The sequence below is a fragment of the Mytilus galloprovincialis genome, chromosome 14, assembly GCF_965363235.1.
Source record: "Mytilus galloprovincialis chromosome 14, xbMytGall1.hap1.1, whole genome shotgun sequence".
NCBI lineage: Eukaryota > Metazoa > Mollusca > Bivalvia > Mytilida > Mytilidae > Mytilus > Mytilus galloprovincialis.
The window spans coordinates 20,521,350-20,541,466 of NC_134851.1; the positions used below are offsets into that span (position 1 = coordinate 20,521,350).

Below are 20,117 nucleotides of genomic sequence, written 5' to 3' on the forward strand. Positions count from 1 at the left end.
TTTTTTAATGTATTGAAGTTGTATATAAAGAATTAATGTGTTTTGTATATATTTTGTAGATGTTTGATTGCTGTCCTTTACCGGTATTGTTGATTGTGTGATGTTTATAAACCGGGATTTGTTTTTGTAGATGCATGGTTTCCGTATTCAAAACATGAACTGTTAAATATGTTTGAATTTAGATATATTGTGATCTCTGGATCTATAGTTATTAAAATTGAGATGGTCATTGCGCCTAACAGTACCTAAATATGTATTTAGTTTTCTATTATGCCTTTATCGTATAAAGGTACAAATCTGAATGTGCTCAGATATGTATGCTTTACAAAAATCTAGAGAGAGATTTAGCACCTAAATACTTTATATTTGTTTGAATACAGTGAATTTAGTACATAACATATAAGTCATAATTCATCAACAAACTGTAGATGAAAATTACATAGATGTTGTCAATAACGAAAGTTGTGTACAGTGTTAATATTCTCATTGTAATCCAGTCATATTATTTAGCATATTTAACTTTTTTTCATTATAGACGAATGCTGTATATGACATGCAAAAAAAGCAAAACAAAAAGTCATACGCAAAACGTTAAGTTGTGAAACATTACTAGAAACCATTATAAAACAATATGTGACTTGTATTTTGAAGTGAAATAGAACATTTCTATTCTTACATGTCTTTCTTTCTAAAATTGCGATGTTTCAACTTCTTAATAATAAATCTGTCAGCTCATACTTAGACTAGTTTTACATTAAAAAACATCGATAAGCAAACTACATGTAGATTTAAAGGATGTCAAAGCATATCAACAGTTTATTAAACAAATAGGTAAGAAACAAATCTATTTGATTTTGTTTTGCGTATTATAAGGAACAACATTTCTAGCCGGGTAAAATGTTTACTATTTTAAATATTCATTATCAAAATGACGGTTACAGTTTTATCTATTAAATATTCAAATAAACAAAGAAATGAAGCAAATAATGTCAGACACACACAAACAAAACAAACAGAAATTCACAAATAACTAATACAATTATTAAAATCAAGGACCAATAACCTCAATTAAACCTGAAAATGTTTTTTTATAGTTTTATGCACACTTGCAGTTTGTATGCATTTTTATGTCAAATATTGTGAGACTGCTAATATTATCTTAGTCCAGTCAAACTAAGTTTAAACCTCAAACTAATTGCAACAGAATTTTTTTTAGTTCTAATCTATAGCACTAAGCTTTAAATATACACAGAAAAAAGTCCCATAAAATCTAACTTGAGGAACACTCAAAATCATCATTTTTAATTTCCTATGGAAATTAACATTGGAAGGGGAGATGACTCCGCTGAAATGAGACTTTTTGTCTATTTTTTGTTGATTTTCTTAAAATTTATGTAAAGTTTGATACTTTGATTGGGTTATAAGTTCGTATTTGACTATATTATATAATATTCTGTTCATGAAATGTACAAAACCGAAGTGTTATGGGTATTTTATAGCTTTTGTGCATTTTTCATTGAAGAAACTGAAAATTTGTGGCTTTATGACCATTTTGAAAAAAAACAATGTTAAAATTTGGTATTGTTTATATCTGTATATGATAATTGTTCAGCATTTACCTTGTTTAAAGGAACTTTTAACCAAAAAAAAGAAGAATATATGCTTAATTATTTTTCTTAAATTTGAGATTCTTCCCCTTGACATGTTGAAAAATTCAATAAATGGTCGACTAATGAATTACAAAATCTAGATTGTTGCTTGATTAAAGATATAAAAACACCTTAAGTGTTGTTTGTTATACTCTAAATACGGTTAAGATATCAAGAATCAATACAATATGTTGAATAGAAGCGGTAAAGTTATCATTTTATATTAAATTTTATTGATATTTCTGCCTTTTTCGCAGAGTTATCTCCCTTTGCAATGCAAATCTCTATTGAAATTTTAAATCATGATTTTTTTTAGTTTTCCTTAAGTAAGATTTTATTGGACAATGTTATGTGTATATTTGGGGTATAATGCTAAAGATTAAATCTTTAAAATCTTCTGTTGCAATTACTTTACGGTAAGGATCAAATTAATGCTAGATTGACTGGACTTTCTGTAATAAATCGGAATGATATTCCACAATTATAATTTTTTATATCCATACTGTACTACCTGGAACATTATTTACTGAGCCAGAACTAAACGAGGTGTACAAAGAACACTTAAAACCATTGAATACAAACGCGACACACAGTTGGTCCCTGACACACAAACTAGCGCAACGAACTTCGTTTTGACACTGAGTTGTGTGATATGGTTGATTTATAGGTTTGGTATCTTCAGCATCCAAGTTAAAATACCGCTTTATATGTCCTGAAACAAGATTTCAATAGAATAATTCAGCGTGTATATGTCCATCAAAAGAAATTATTAAGTTGTTTTCTGGATATGAAATCTTTTTAATATATATCTAAACAATTTATTTTTACTTATTGTTTGAATACCATATAGCTTTCGTTCTTTTCCTTCCCTTTTTTTGTGTGTATGTGTTTGTCGTAATTGTATATTGCCCTTTTGATTCGTAATTATGAAATGCCTCATCGTTATATAATGGCATTACTGAATATTGAAGTATAGCCAAAAGTGATGGAAGTAACGTTACACATTAAAAGTAATATCGGGATAATATAAATCAAGTAGGTTAACATGATTAACGATACCAATTTTACTGCACAAGATCCACATTTTGACAATAAATGTCTTTTCATTAATGCACGGGGCTGAAATATTCAAATATCCATCATCAAATAAATATATATTATTAATTTGTTCGCTTTGAGAACATCGACTGTACAAATCTAGAGTGACAGATCTGCATTTAGACGATTTAAGTCAATGCAGTGTCCAAGATGCCCAAATAGCTGTCATTTATCGAAACATTATACAAACGTTTAACCCGTTATTCGCTATGCATGTATCTGTTTAAGCTATCATTCAACAGCATTGAACATAATGATACATTTATTATAAGGTCTTACATTTGAATCTAAATATTTAAGTTATGTTAATGGAATACCTGAGCGTGGTGTAAGTGGATAGTTGCCCCCGGTGTTTCCTGAAGTAACTGGATACACTTCGGTTGTGACGTCACTGAACTGATCAATATCCTGGGATATTGGGAACAAATTGTTTGTTGGATCTGTAAAAAATAAAAAATAAAAATGTGGTATGATTGACAATGAGACAACTCTCCATAAGAGACCAAAATACACTTATAGATCAACGTACGGCCTTGAATAATGAACAAAGCCCAAACCGCATAGTCAGCTATAGAATGCCCCAAAATGACAAATGTAAAGCAATTCCAACGAGTAAACTAAAGGCCTACTTTTTGTTGAAAAAACGAACGAAAAAGAAATATAAAACACATAAATAAACTTAAATTTTAGAACCAAATCAGAGGTACAGTAAGAGTCATTGTTTGAATACCATATAGCTTTCGTTCTTTTCCTTCCCTTTTTTTTGTGTGTATGTGTTTGTCGTAATTGTATATTGCCCTTTTAATTCGTAATTATGAAATGCCTCATCGTTATATAATGGCATTAATGAATATTGAATGTATAGCCAAAAGTGATGGAAGTAACGTTACACATTAAAAGTAATATCGGGATAATATAAATCAAGTAGGTTAACATGATTAACGATACCAATTTTACTGCACAAGATCCACATTTTGACAATAAATGTCTTTTCATTAATGCACGGGGCTGAAATATTCAAATATCCATCATCAAATAAATATATATTATTAATTTGTTCGCTTTGAGAACATCGACTGCACAAATCTAGAGTGACAGATCTGCATTTAGACGATTTAAGTCAATGCAGTGTACAAGATGCCCAAATAGCTGTCATTTATCGAAACATTATACAAACGTTTAACCCGTTATTCGCTATGCATGTATCTGTTTAAGCTATCAATCAACAGCATTGAACATAATGATACATTTATTATAAGGTCTTACATTTGAATCTAAATATTTAAGTTATGTTAATGGAATACCTAAGCGTGGTGTAAGTGGATAGTTGCCCCCGGTGTTTCCTGAAGTAACTGGATACACTTCGGTTGTGACGTCACTGAACTGATCGATATCCTGGGATATTGGGAACAAATTGTTTGTTGGATCTGTAAAAAATAAAAAATAAAAATGTGGTATGATTGACAATGAGACAACTCTCCATAAGAGACCAAAATACACTTATAGATCAACGTACGGCCTTGAATAATGAACAAAGCCCAAACCGCATAGTCTGCTATAGAATGCCCCAAAATGACAAATGTAAAGCAATTCCAACGAGTAAACTAAAGGCCTACTTTTTGTTGAAAAAACGAACGAAAAAGAAATATAAAACACATAAATAAACTTAAATTTTAGAACCAAATCAGAAGTACAGTAAGAGTTTAAGCCATGTACAACATCAGACAAATGAAAACTGCAAAACAAATTGCTGTATAAGCCATACTCTTTCAAATGTCATGCAATTTTATTAACCTAAAAATAGGTGACGTGATTTGATTCTCCGTTAGTTAGCTACATTTTGTACCAGACACTGTCGTCACAACTCGGCCGGTTATGTACCTCATAGAAGGAGAGTAGCGGAATCAACCGAAGATTGCCGATTGCTACCAGCAAGAGTGCAAGTGACGTAGATGTTAGCAATGCATGATCATTGTACTGTCTTCGACAACGAGCAATCTCTAGCCATATAGTCCGCTATAAAAGGCATATTAATGACAAAATTTAAAACAATTTAAACGGATTGCATTACAAAAGATAAGGTTATGTAACACTGGAAACGAAAATGGCATTGTTTAGTGCAGCCTACTGTAAACCACTTGTGATTAAAAAGATAAAGTTATCTTACGCTGTCAAAGAAAATGGTCAAGTTTATTTTAGCCTGTTGTAATTCATTGGAGATATACAAAAATAATTAAAAAAAAATAAAGTTGTCTAAACGGTATAGTTAATTGCAGCCTGTTGTATACCATTGAAGATAATTAAAAAAGATAAAGTTATCTTACACTGACAAAGAAAATGGTATAGTTTATTGCAGCCTGTTGCATACCATTGAAGATAACAAGAAAAAAGATTAAGTTATCTTACACTGACAAAGAAAATGGTAAAGTTTATTGCAGCCTGTTGTAATCCGTTGGAGATATAAAAAAAAATAATAAAAAAATAAAGTTGTCTTACACTGACAAAGAAAATGGTTTAGTTTATTGCAGCCTGTTGTATACCATTGGAGATAATAAAAAAAGATAAAGTTATCTTACACTGACAAAGAAAATGGTATAGTTTATTGCAGCCTGTTGTATACCATTGGAGATAATAAAAAAAGATAAAGTTATCTTACACTGACAAAGAAAATGGTATAGTTTATTGCAGCCTGTTGTATACCATTGGAGATAATAAAAAAAGAGATAAAGTTATCTGACACTGACAAAGAAAATGGTATAGTTTATTGCAGCCTGTTGTATACCATTGGAGATAATAAAAAAAAATAAAGTTATCTGACACTGACAAAGAAAATGGTATAGATTATTGCAACCTATTGTATACCATTGGAGATAATAATAAAAAAAGATTAATTTATCTTACACTGACAAAGAAAATGGTATAGTTTATTGCAGCATGTTGTATACGTTATATAGATACAATGGATAAGCGTTGATTTTTGAAAACGAAACCATGAGTTCGGAGAGCAAATGGTTTGTTTTTCATGAATCAGCGCTTATCCATTGTATCTATCACTTAAACTATTGTGTTAATTTGTTTTAAAAATTAACGCCTATTCTTAAGTAGAAGGTATTGTGAGTGAGTTTAAATAACCATGTTATTGTGTCAAATAATCCATTACAACAAATTATATATCACAATTAAATGGTTAAAAAAATACAAATATATTTTAACATAACACCTCTGCCCTTAAAAATCTTCATATCATCAGGCATTTGAATGTTATCTTTTTTTTTTTACAAAATAAGATATATTCGAACTTATTTGTATTAAAATTGATCTTAACGGAAATGGAGAATGTATCAAAGGGACAATAACCCGACAAAGAACATTATATATAGTGCATATAATATGTGTATTTCCGAAATTGCTTGCAATAAGCCTAATTCTAGACACATCACGATTTTCTAGCATAGGAATTTGCGAATTAAAATTTGTAAAATTATGTAGTAAAACAGATGAAATCATATTATATCAATTTATAAAAACCAATACTATGCAATCCATTTTTGTTTTGTTTCAAACATGTGGAATAGCTAACAATAATCCGATAATAAACGACCAAAGTCGCTCTTATTACACAAAATATCCACAATAACATAAAAAGCAAGAACAAAACTGGAAATCTAGACTATAGGAACATCAAAGAGAATTTAGACAAACAAGTCCTTAGCTTTAACTCATTTATCTTAACCATAAAACCTCGTGGCTACCAACTCATACTATACGTTTGCCTACTATGTATATATATAAAGCTACAAGTCTTGTGTGTCCGTTGTACAGATGTTTATCAAATATTCATTTATATATATATAATAGACTTATAAATCGTAACTGATTGGTAGCCCAGAGGTTTCGTCGATATGTTGATGTCAGTAAAACGTAACAGAATTGATGAGCGGATTCGATTCCCAGTGAAGGCATAGTTAAATTACGAAAAATGAAAAGTAAGTTTTTAAAATAATTCCATTAGTGAACAGAAATCAGTAAATTAGTCAATTCAAAATTAATTATATTAGACGACAAAGGAAACAAAAGAATATAATCTTTTTTAAGTTATCTTACACTGACAAAGAAAATGGTATAGTTTATTGCAGCAGGTTGTGTACCATTAAAGATAATAAAAGAATAAAAAATATTAAGTTATCTTACACTGACAAGGAAAATGGTATAGTTTATTGCAGCCTGTTGTATACCATTGGAAATTAAAAAAAATAAAAAAAAAGATAAAGTTGTCTTACACTGACAAAGAAAATGGTATAGTTGAGTGCAGCTTGTTGTGTACCACTTGTATTGAGCGCTTCCCCTTGCCGTCACACACTTTGATGTTGCCATGTTGTTAGGTTCACCGTTAGATACCATCCAATCCGTAAACGTTGTTGGTGTTCCATCGTTCCAGGAAAAGGTAACTCCGTCCGTCGTTAACCCAATCCAGTAATCATCTGTCAGAAGGCTTTTAGATGGAAATGAAAACTTCATTAACGTATAATGTTGTATAAAAACAAAACTTTTTATTTTTATTTTATTTTTCTATTTCAAAATCATAATAGTTATATAAAAAATAATAATAAAAATACAGTAAAATAAATAATCGATTACCAAATTTAACATGTTGATACATGGTCTGCTCAATTGGCCGTTGTTTCTATCTTATCAATTCCTGTTCAATTTGTTCAAGTAATGTTCTGGCTATTGTCCATGTATTAAGGTAATAGTTTCAGTTGTGACAAAAAATGCGAATTTAAAAATTTTAATATAAAAATAGAAGATGTGGTATGATTGCCAATGAGACAACCGTCCACAAGAGACCAACATGACACAGAAATTAACAGCTATAGGTAAGAACGGTTAAGATTGGTTATTGATTGTTTAACGTTCATATGCAATATACATTTTCGAGTCCGTTGCATATCTGTCAAAAACTTTGGTTTTAGTGAACAATATTTGTGCATTTAGGGACATAATCACTTTTATTATAGTGGTAAGCATATGATAATATATTGAACAAATTATTATACGGCAATTTAAATATCAAATTCCTATAATTGATAATCAGCATTACTGTCATTAGAGAATTGCGAAGAATTAATTACGGAACAAACATTATTTCTAGTTTATCCGGAATTATGACGATCTCGAAGACGCTTGATGAACTATTAAGGCGCGTACTTTACAAACTTCTCCGGTGAAGGACATAACATCCATATTATCAAATAAGAAGGCAAAGATGCACTGAGACGCTTAAAACCCATCAGTGAAAGAAACAGAAGAGCTTTATTGGATCCCGAACGAAATAAAGACGGAAAATAGTCTTTAACACAACATGGTTATCTACGTGTCAGCAACACGAACCTCGACAAACCAATGCTGACTTTAGTTTTTCAACATGAAACACTTAATGACACAGAAATTAACAATTATATATCACTTTACAGCTTTACAGAGTAAAATCCTTTCGCATAGGCAGTTACAAAAAGACCCGAAATGTAAAACAATTCAAAGAAATTTAATGCATAAACTATGTATAAATACAAATGAACACAAGCACCTAAGATGTACAGCGAAAAAGGACGATCAATTTGTTTCAGGCTCCTGACTAGGGATAGGAAACTGTAGAATGTGGCGGGGTAAGACTAGTTGAGAGGATCACCAACTCTCCCCTGATCAGGGACTATGGTGTGACAAAACAATATAAGACCAAACTATACAAATCAGCTGAAAAAGGCTTAACTCAGCAGATCTTTACAAAGCAAATACATGTAACGAGAACACAGTCTATTTAATTAAGGTCTTGGCTCTACTCCTTAGAGGTTGATCAAGAAACAATCCAGGCTATCCATAGATTTGTTTTCATTCAACCAAGAACTGATCATTTATATTCGATTATTTTATCCCGAGCGTAAGCGAGGAGTAAAATACGAATTTCAATGTCCAACCGCGAAAGCCAAATACACATGATACTGTTTAGCTGTTCCGTTTTACTCCCAATATCTAAAAACAGAATTCTCATTATTTTTTTAACTATTGTTTCATTTGTAAGGTGTGCACATTCATCTGATTTTGATTTTTATCAAATGCTTTCTAGTTTCATAATAAATATTATTTGACAAAACTTTGTTTAAAAGATTGTCGAATATTTGTTTTGTTGCAACCAACTAATTACTTTCCTTTGATTTGCATAGTAAAATATTGGAATATGATGTATTTATGCTTAATGATATTTGCTAACAATTTAAATAATTTCAGTCTATCAATTAATATGTATACAGTTTAATGATAAATGAACTGATAAATCCTTTTCATGTTTTACAAAGCGTACATATATACACAATATTAGGTCATAGGTTTTGTTGTATGAGACAGAGATACTTGGGAGGTTTCACTGAGCCCGTCCACAGTTTTTTTTTCCAAATAAAAAAAAAGTTTACATTCTTATGACAATGATTTAATATTGTTTTATAATGCAACTTAAATTAATGCATTGATAGCTTTTTGAAAAATTGTAACACAAATTTAAACTTATTTTCATCCCTTAATAAACCGTTGATTGTGGAAAACGTGTTCCATGTTGAAATTAACATTGCACAAAATATACGTGTTACTATATAAAGAATTAAACAAAACAAGTTGCAGAATAAATCATTTGTTTACTTATTCCAAACTGACAATTTGTTCATGCATACCAAAATAACAAAAAAAAATGAAGTCTCCACTAATACGTTATTTTACCATTTTTTTACAATCAATTTTATTTTGTTTGTAATAAAATAGAAAGTATGTGCTTAAAGCGGGCAAAACGCGAAACAGTCAATGTTGTGTATTTATGCGTTTGTGTTAAGGTATACATACTGTGTTTATACTTGTTGACGATAAAAGATCGTCATATTAGAATTCCATATAATTGATATCTCCGTTATAAGGTCTTAAATTTATCCATTGTCAGAGCAATAGGGAGCTTGTCTTGTGTTGAAGATGAATATTACGATTAAATGTGTTCTTTTAAACTAATTGACCTTCATCCAATGACTCACTTTTTTCTAAAACTTTTATATACAACGAAATAAAATTAAAAAATAAAGGTTACTTTAAAGCTGATGAAAATTGAAAAGTACTTACTTTTGTGTAAAAAGGGCATTTTTAACGATTGTCGCCTCCTCTTGAGATCTCAGAAGTGCAGGCTGTAACGCAAATGTCTCACATTGAGCTTTTGCGGCAGCATATGTCATACCTGTCAGTACAGGCATCAAGTTTACTGTTAAAAGAAAATGAACATAAAATAATACTCTTCAAATATTAGCTGTATACATAAAAACACAAATATAACAGTCATGAGTGCTTTGTTATTTGTTATACATGTTTTAAAATTTGTTTGGGAAAATTCATATCTTGCTTTATTTTTTAGATTTGTATCACTTTTTCATACTCTTTTTTGTCTTTATTTTCAAATACAATCTTAATACTATATTGATATATATGAACCTTGACATAAAGCATGGCTGAGTTGGTCCGTCATCGGTCTTGCTGTCCATTTGAAGTTCAGTTGGGTCATTGCAACTGCTACATCCTTAACAGTGTTTGGTAAAGATGTATCGCAGTTATTGTACACCATTCCTTTTCCTGTATTTTGCCAGACTAAGTTGATCCCATTACCATACAATCCAATCCATATGTCACTTGATATATGTCTAATGATAATAAGTTTATAATCAAACAAAATGCATCTGGTGCCGTAAAGTTGATATTGATAATGCTTTTTTTATCATTGGGTGACTGTCTCATTGACTTTACCAAATGTTTCGTTTGTTTGTTTGTTTACGTTCTATCGACCTACAAAGACATTCCCCGAGATGACACTAAATAAATTAACGGATAACGTTTTACCCTTGCAGATCTTCATTAAAAAAAGTGACACTCCTGACAGTGCATGTGATATTAATTAAGGATGTTACAAAGTCTTGAAACTATTTAAGGTAATAATATTTTATAACCATGAAAAATGTTTTGAAAAGAATTTAAACATTGATATTGATTAAAAATGTTACACGGAGAAGCTGTAAAACTTTGCAAATTCTACAGGAAACATCATTAAGAATAACACATTTAAAGTATTGGCAAACATTATGGCCAATCTATTATAGATCAAAATGCTTTCTCAGTTTGGTTACTTTAAAACATTGTAACCAAAAGAGATTACTGTACACTAAATTATTATCGCGGATACTGTATTTCGCGTTTAACCCTTTCTAGTGCCCTCCCTGCTATTTAATTTCAAGTTTTTAGAATTTACGTGACATCTTTTGAATTGTAATAATCTGAGTTTTACATATTTGCGACAATTCATATTCGCGTTATTTTTCTACTCGCGAAAATAAGTTGATTTACAGTATTTTTTAGCAAGCAACAGATTGTTTCTAGATAGCCATAGTACCAAAAAACTGTTTAGAATGTCTTCAGAATTATGCATGCTAATTGAATATAATCTAGCATAATTATTTTAGAGCCTTGTTATTGTTATATTCAGCATTTATTTTTTTAAATACTTCAATGAATATTTGTAGTAACAATAATAAAGTAAATTTGAAATCTCGTCCAAATTGACAATCATACATTTACATGAGTTTTTACAGTATACTAACACATTTTATAGTGTGACTTTTTACATTATTATTTCAGATAAGGGTGTATGTTAGCGCCTGTTAAAACGTTAAAACTTGAAGCATTTGTTTGCACTTGTCCTAGTTCAGGAACCAGCTGTTCAAGGCTGTTGTTTGTTGATGTTTTTCAAAAGTGTTTCTCGTTTTTCAATTGTTACAAAGAGTGGACCGTTGGTTTTCCTTTTTGAATGGTTTTACGCTGGTCTATTTTTGGTCCTTAATAGCTTGCTGTTTAATGTGAGTTAAAGCTCCGTGTTGAAGGCCGTAATTTGACCTTCAATGGTTTACTGGTACAAGTTGTGACTTGCATTGAGATTTGTCTCATTGGCACTCATACCATGTCTTCCTATATCTATCTACCTACATGCCATACAGCTCATTCGTAACGCGGTCCATTGTCTCGGGATTATCCACAACAGCTAATTGTCCTCCTATAGCCTGGCATGCCAATGAAGCTTCATAGAAGTTGTACAATCCAGAGAGAAGGCTAAAGAAAGGCTGCATTGGAGCTGTAAAAACGTTACACAGTAATAAAACATTGTATATACTAACTAGAGAGATGTGCTCTTCAAACTTCAAAAATAAAAATGTTCCTATTATCATTTCTATAATAATGCGTTTATTCTGTACCTAATTTCACGAGGATACAGAAACGACAAAATTACAACAGCTTTCGGAAAGCTTATGAAACAGAAGAAGTGAACTTGAAGTGTATGGGACTAAAGTTTCATGTATTGACCGCAAGAACTGGTGTCATATTAAAATTATTCACTTGCCAAAAGTGTTCATTGCGTCTTGTTAAAGTTTACTACAGGTTTAAAAAAATCAAAAAGTCTACTATTTAAATTGAAAAAAATAGTTTGGTTACAACCATTGGCAAGAAACAATTGTATGTGATGTTAAGCCGTCACCACTAAAACATCATGTAAAGCAACAGTAAAAATCTGAGAGCAATAAAACTTACGTTAAGTTTTCACAAACCTCATCTCAGTTGCACTTACTGAATTGTGTTCACTCTTCTTTTTATTTACTGTTTTTTTAATCCCCGGTTAAATTAAAATACGACAAATATTAACTGTATAATAATAGACCAATAGTACAAATTTCCAGGTTAAGAATGTGTTGGTTTGTCAGTGTATTTGCATTTATCATGATTATCTAATTTGTATTTTATATATATTTCAGTAGATAACTTTATTAACGTCAAAAGCTAAATATTACCTATGCATAACGAAATGAATTCATCAAAACAGTCTCGTGTTCGCCAAGTTGGGTAACCATTGTTTTCATTTTCCAGTACTGCACATGCGTTATCAGTCGGTTCGGAACTTGATCGCCAGTTTGACCAGTCAAGTACTTCTCCGTCCCCCCATTGGCATGGAAGACTGTGACATGTTGCAGATATCCAAACTCGTTCATCAATAAGCCTGAAATAATTGATATCAAAACATAATTTGCTCACGAAGAAACATAACTTACTGTAAAAACATTTACAACTTGTTTTAATATGAAAATAGGAAGGATTGGTATAATTGGCAAGGAGAAAACAAGTCACAATGACTAGAGTAGCAAGAATTTGGGAAACATAGCAGAACGGGAATCAATTTGTCCAAAATGCACGTCTTGTGATCCCGTTATGATTACTACTTTCTTTTAAAAATAATTTTTCGACCCTCCTTCTCAAACTAAGACATATATATAAACCATTCCTCTGTTATTCACAATATTCGATTTAGTTTATATATTGGAATTTTGTTACACATTTTTGTTATATTTTCTGTTAATCAACTTATCAATAAATAAACACACCTCAATTTAAAATAATTCATGTACAAATATTTATCTCTAAGATGTCAACATATTTGTATTATATAAGTGCTTTTGTACTGTTTTCAACCAGTTATTATCATTTTCTTTTTCACATGCTGGGACTCTATTTTCATAAAAATTAATCTCTGTATGTTCATGCTATTGGCCTTCTAATGATCCGAAACATTCATGATGAAGGCTGATTTTTTTTGTGTGCACATGGTCATATGATTGCACATTAAAAATTTGATAAAGACGATATCTCAAACACAGACTAAGGTTGAAACCTCTGAGGGAGATACTGGTTCAAAATCATTTCATGCCAGTATTACATTTTACTTTGATGATGTTGTGGGGATGCTAGCGAAAAACTGCTGTACAAGAAAACGACAAAAAATAAAAACAATGAAAAAGAGCTAATTATGACTGAGATACATCACTGAATCCTAAATGGTTTCGGTTTTATGTCATCCAATATTTTAGAACATCAATATTTATAACGTTCGTGAATTATAATGCTTTTCAACTGAGGAGCGTACTATCAGTGGACACAAATGATGATCTACTTTAGAACATGTTTATGCTAACGATTTGTTCTAAATTGTTAATCTATTTTTTTTTATAAGATTTTTTTATTTCCTTTCCATTCATCGCCTACAGTCTTGTCTTATTAGGACAAAAGTAAGTTATCATCGTTTAAATTTCATTAATCGATTACGACAACCAATCAAGGTAACAAACAAAACATGGGGGAAAGGAATCAATGTCAAACTGAGTGTGACAGGGCAATAGTCTGCTATTGTTACCGCCATCGACCGATTAAAGATCCTAACATGAACAATCGTGTTAACGCTCTGATTCACAACATAACTGTCTGTAAATATATTTTTAAAGCAAATGCATTTTTTTTTATTGAAAATAAGATTGATAATGTGAACTTAAAAAATATTTGTTGGTGTAACCTTTACATGTAGTTCGCAAAACTGTTATGAATTTTTGGTCCTCAACACTCTTCAACTTCGTACTTTATTTCGCATTTTTTTTTTTTTTTTTTATACGTCTCATTTGGACTCGTACAATATCTTCTTATATCTGTGTGTATTTAGTTTTCTCAAACAGACACTCTATTCGTTTATAATGAAAACACTAGTTGATTAGTTTCCATTTAAAACTTACAGACTTGTGAGATATTGTTCAGCTGAATTATGCAGTCCAATATTGTCTATCTTAGCCAATTCCATACCAATACTTTTACAATAGGCATCTGCAGCAGCTTGACCAATAGTATTATTATTTACACGAAAGTATGCTGATTTTCCTGAAATTTTGATACATATATTAGTATTATTGAGGATAGTATTCTCATTTAATAGTTATATATCCATGCTACCATGTCTCAATCTGAGAAGATAATGCCAACACGATGAACATGATGAAGTAGGAAAAAATGCATGACTTAACATAGATGTCTCTTAAATGCTACAGAACGTGGTATTTTACCGCTCAAACAACAAAGACAATGTCAAAGCATGTGCGTTTGATACCATTTTGTACTGTTAAATTAAGCCTTCGCTAGAGTCGAGCATATTACCTTAAACTATTGAATTGGTCCATATTTGTTTTAACCAATATCTTAATTTATAAACCTGTTTTGTAAATCTTTGCTAGCACTGCATGCAAGAATCCTCTATCTATCAACGTAATCAAGCAACGATTTGTAAAATATTAGAGTATAAAGAGAAATGGTGTGGGTTTTCTTTAAAATATCCGTATGTGTAGCATTGAAATAAAACAAGGATACAAAATCCTTAAGATCATTAATAGATACCGGGATTAGATAAAAAGTTTCCATTGAGTGAAAATGTTAGAATTCGGAACATTAATGTATGATTCTTAAAGTTGATACATTGTATTAGTCCTGTTCATTTGGCCTCAATGTCGAAATTACTTCAGAAATGCAAACATTTGCCTAGGTTACTACTAATGCAATATAATTAACCCTAAAAACAGGCATAGTGTTTACATATCTATGTACTATTTAAAATCATATTTGTTAAGGTTAACTTACCATTTATATTAACGATCTGTATAAACAAAAAACCTATTCTAAATAAGTTTACTCTGTCCATTGCTGAACAAAAGTGGTTCGTTTGAAAATGACACTGGATAAATGCTTTAATAGAAAACATATTAAACGTTAAATAAAAAAAATCTTAAATAGAAGTCAACGTTAGAAAATAGGAGACCTATTGACTGAGATCAAAATTGTATATTGGTGCCATTAAAGTAATGGTCATCAAAAATTATTATAAACTTCTAACACGATATCACAGTTTTATAACATTTTTTCTTAGAAGACCATGCTTTCTAAAGGAAATACCTGAACCAAGTCAGTTGTTTTCCATTTTTTTTTTATTATATATCAGCTTTTGTTTTTTTTACATTTGATAAAACATGTAAAAGTCTTTCCATTTTCCTTTGAGATCGATAGTTTTGCGATTTCATTTTTTTTTTAAATTGATGAACAAACAAATGTGCTATAATCACTTCTTTGTGTATCAGACGATCAAAGACAATTTTATTATTGATAACATATTACAAAAATAACACAAATTGAAAATAATAGGAAGCGTTCATATTGTCTTATTGTCGTTTAAAAAACAAACAAAAAAAAACACAATCTTTTAGCATTCAAAAAAAGTTAACAAGAAAAGAATAAATCGGAAATGAAAAAAAATAATAAATGTACACATTTCGTATGTCCCACGCTTTTTTTTCTTGATTTTACCCCATCGGAAACTCTCATACACAAACTTATGAAACCCAGTGATTATAGATATATAGAACCATGAAAACTTGATTTACCGAAAAGAATATACAAAAAAGTATAGCTGAATTCATCTACGGTCAGTTATGTACGAAGCACTTAGGTTTCTTAAAATATATCAACTTAAAAATTACAAATCATGTCGGTTTCTTAGCATTGACTACTGATATTCTGATATAATCGGGTACCAACTGTTCACCAGGAGTTGTATCATTCCACACGTCAATTGATAAATAAGATATATTCAAAAGAAATATAACTCAACAATTCGTTATTCATACTTACATTAAAAGTCAAAACCATTTCATGTATTGCATCTCACGCATTTGTTTGGTTTAAAAACAAAACAAAGATACCTGGCTTATAAGCTGGTACCCCAGACACTGAAGTTAGGCATTTTTTGTCATGTGTTCTTTGGCATACTGTTATTCAGAAGATCATATAAGACCAATAAGGTAGACAATATGTCTTCTTTGTGTAAACATCTGAATCGACTTTGTCGCCAATATTTGAATAATTCTCCGTTTATATGTATTTTAGTACACGTAATACCAAAGAAGACATTCGATTGAACTCTTGGCTCTATTTGAAATAACTGTAATATAATTCATAATCAATAGACAAAATAATCATACATAATACCCTTTGTTATGTATCAAACATTCATTATTATAGTCTTTGTAAGAACCATTCAGGTTCCTGTTGATTCGTGACCACTTCGTAATTTGCTTTATATGTTGTTTTTGGAGAAGTTGAAATTGAGTTTCAATTATCTATATTTTCCTTTTGATCCTTTGTCATGTGTTTGTGTTGTTGTTGCCTAGTTAATAAATGTCATATCGGATTGTAACTGAAATAGAGAAAGTTGTGAACAGTACAATCAACACATTTTCACTAATAAAAATCAAGAGAGATTACCATTGGGACAACTATACACCAGAAAATGCCTGTATCCAAGTCAGGAATATGACAGTTGTTATCCATTCATTGTGTTTAAGCTTTTGATTTTACCATTTGATAAGGGACTTTCCGTTTTTAATTTTCCTCGGAATTCAGTATTTTTTGTGATTTTACTTTAGGCTACAATGATGTCCATCATTTTTATTGTATTTAAAAAGATCTGTACATAACATGACGCTGTATCAACGTAGCAAGAGCGTAACGAAAGCGTGATTCTATTCGTAGAAACTTCTCTGCGATCTCACAACGACGTCATTACGACCTGACTACGACCATCATGTTCTCATCGGGATCCAACTACGACTATACCACGTTTACACCACGCTGTTCAAGACCATAGTGCGATTCTAGCACGCCCAGGCCGTCATAATCGCGCTCTTCTTACGACTGACGACGTTCATACTACGACCATCATTTTCATTGTCATTTTCACATGAAATATGTAAAAGCTCTCCAGGTTTTGTTTTTCGTATGTAATTTGGACTTCTTGTCCTTTTTCTTTAACAGCTCAACCGTGCTTGACACATCGGTGTCATCCCTGCGATCGTTCACTATAAACATCGTTATTTTAAGTTTGATGGAACAATATAAGGTAGTGTGATTCAGGTTAGATTGGTCGTTCCGACATCTATGCTGGATCAGGATTCGTTACTATCAGTGCTCCCATGCTTCTACATCTACTCCTATTACCACGCCCACGTGTTCTCACGGTTAGATTTTGGTGGCATAACTCTATTATTTCCAAGAAATCTACGTATTAATCAGAAATAGAATGAAATGGAACAGCATTTATATGGAACATGATGTTCACGTTATTGCTGCGAGCGTTGTGAGATCGCGATATGAACGTGGTATGATCGTATTATCGTCTTGGTAAGAGCGTGCTATAAGCGCAGTAGAAGCGTGTTGCAATCGAATAAATTGTAGTAAGGTCGTAGTGAGAATGTGATTAGCGTAGAAAAATCGTGGTAAGTTAGATAAATCGTAGTGAGGTTGCAGAATAAGCGTGATGAGAACGTGGTATAATCGTAGCGGGAGTTGTAGAAGCGTAACGAGGACGTAGTTGCAACGTGAAAGAAACGAAAATTTACATTTGTATGCCTCTCTTACGCGACCTCACCGCGATCTGAATTTATTTTAGATCGCAGTGAGCGTGGTGCGATCGTGGTCTAGTGGGACTGGGGATTTATAAAGACAAAACGGTGTCTAGCGTATTAGATTATAATACTGGTACCTTTGATAACTATCTATTCTTAAATCATTCTAATGACTGGCATGCGTATGATTTTGATCCAGAACATGTTGGCAACATTAATATCCATCTATTCATCCTACATACTGAGATTAGTATGAGTTTGAAAAATTAATATTGTATTTAAAAGTTGCCCTGAATCTGTAGACAGAAATCCCAATCTTATTCATTTATATAACATGCCACCTTGTGATAGTCAAAAAACTGCCCACAATCCACATTTTCGGAATCTAATGCATTCTGGGTAATATTTTCAAAGCGTTCACCAAAACCTTGTACTTGGTTTAAGACTTACTTAACAATTAAGAAGAGGCAAATATCAAAATCTAACCGAGAACAGAGATCGAGGATACTTGAACTGATTACTAGTACTAACTATGAATATATTTAAATTTTATTATTTCAATTACACACACAATGTAATCCGGAAAGTGATGAATGATTATGAATCCGGAGACGTTTTTCCTTATATTGATTATCGATTTTAACATAAAAATGATGCCCATAAAAATCTAAAAATTGATTAATCATACGCAATTTAATTTGTTTTATCGTTTTACTGTATAATATCACAGTTTTTCTTAGTGGTTGGTGGAGTGTGGAGGTGTTCAGTGGTGAAAAGAACCACCCAAAATTTAACCAATGACATATTTTTTAGTGTAAGGACAATGACATCACCCATAGTCCTTTAGTTTCTAAAAGGTAAATCATTAATATTCTTTATGGGATTCAAGAGTTCTCAGTTATAAAAACATATATAGGTACCCAGTACTTTTTGTTAGCCATTATTCGTGTGTTTCTCTGTACTATATGTTCTTCCATTTATTTGTCATGTAGTCCTGTCATGTACTGGTGTCGTTTTAATGTTATATTTAACATTGCCATAAAAGCAGGAGGTTTGGCATGCCACAAAACCAGGTTCAACCCACAATTTTTTTCTTAAAATGTCCTGTACCAAGTCAGGAATATGGCCATTGTTATATTATAGTTCGTTTCTGCGTGTGTTACATTTTAATGTTGTGTTTCTGTTGTGTCGTTGTTCTCTTATTTTTGATGCGTTTCCCTCAGTTTTAGTTTGTAACCCGGATTTGTTTTTTTCTCTTGGGATTTATGAGTTTCAAACAGCTGTATACTACTGCTGCCTTAATATAGAGTTGCCTACCCATAATGAGATGTTAACATGTAACAAGTTGGCAGACGAACCTTATCAACACTTTACCAAAAAATTCTCTCAAGGGGGCAACAATTTATAACTTGCTGTTCAGTGTGAGTCAAGGTTTCTTGTTTTTACCTACAACATATATAATGGTCTACTTTTACAAATTGTGATTTGGATGGTGATTTTTCTCATTTGCACTCATACCACATCTTCTTTTATCGTGTATACTATTCTATCTACTTTACTGATCTAATATTTTCATTAATAACAACAAAATGTTACATTTTTTACTTTTATTGAAGAACTGAGCACTTGCTTGAATATTTTAAGTTGTTCAACAAAGTCTACAACACCATGAATTTTTAATCTATAATACCATATTTGAAATAAGTGTATCGTAAATTTCCTTGTTATAGAAATTTTACATGCCATTAGAAATACAAGTTCTGTTTTGTTCACTGATTTTACATGTACTAATTTTGCCAAATTGATCATGATTTTTCTTGCTTTCAGAAAATGAAATATAAGAATTGATATCTTTTTAAACCTTTTTTGCTTAACACTTTTGCATATTTCCTTTTTTTTTTTTTTTTTTTTTTTACATATTTCATAAACACAACCATTTCTAAAATGTATGGTACCAAAGAGATGAAATAATCGTTTGGAAACC

General features: G+C 31.1%; 1 protein-coding gene across 2 annotated transcripts; it reads right to left on the reverse strand.

Annotated features, from left to right (window-relative positions):
* Positions 1 to 1,303: 1,303 nt before the first annotated feature.
* Positions 1,304 to 16,455, reverse strand: LOC143058883 (uncharacterized). Of its 2 annotated transcripts, XM_076232354.1 has the most exons (11): positions 16,362 to 16,452; positions 15,318 to 15,422; positions 14,426 to 14,567; positions 12,662 to 12,867; positions 11,805 to 11,949; positions 10,266 to 10,471; positions 9,903 to 10,038; positions 7,028 to 7,239; positions 4,052 to 4,174; positions 3,065 to 3,187; positions 1,307 to 2,361 (listed from the first exon to the last, which is right to left on the reverse strand). In XM_076232354.1, the coding sequence occupies exons 2-11, from the start codon at positions 15,376 to 15,378 to the stop codon at positions 2,141 to 2,143; spliced, it is 1,575 nt and encodes a 524-aa protein (XP_076088469.1). In that variant the 5' UTR covers positions 15,379 to 15,422; positions 16,362 to 16,452; the 3' UTR covers positions 1,307 to 2,140. The 2 variants fall into 2 exon arrangements, with proteins under 2 accessions (XP_076088470.1, XP_076088469.1); XM_076232355.1 differs by lacking the exon at positions 4,052 to 4,174 and having other exon boundaries at positions 1,304 to 2,361; positions 16,362 to 16,455.
* Positions 16,456 to 20,117: the final 3,662 nt, after the last annotated feature.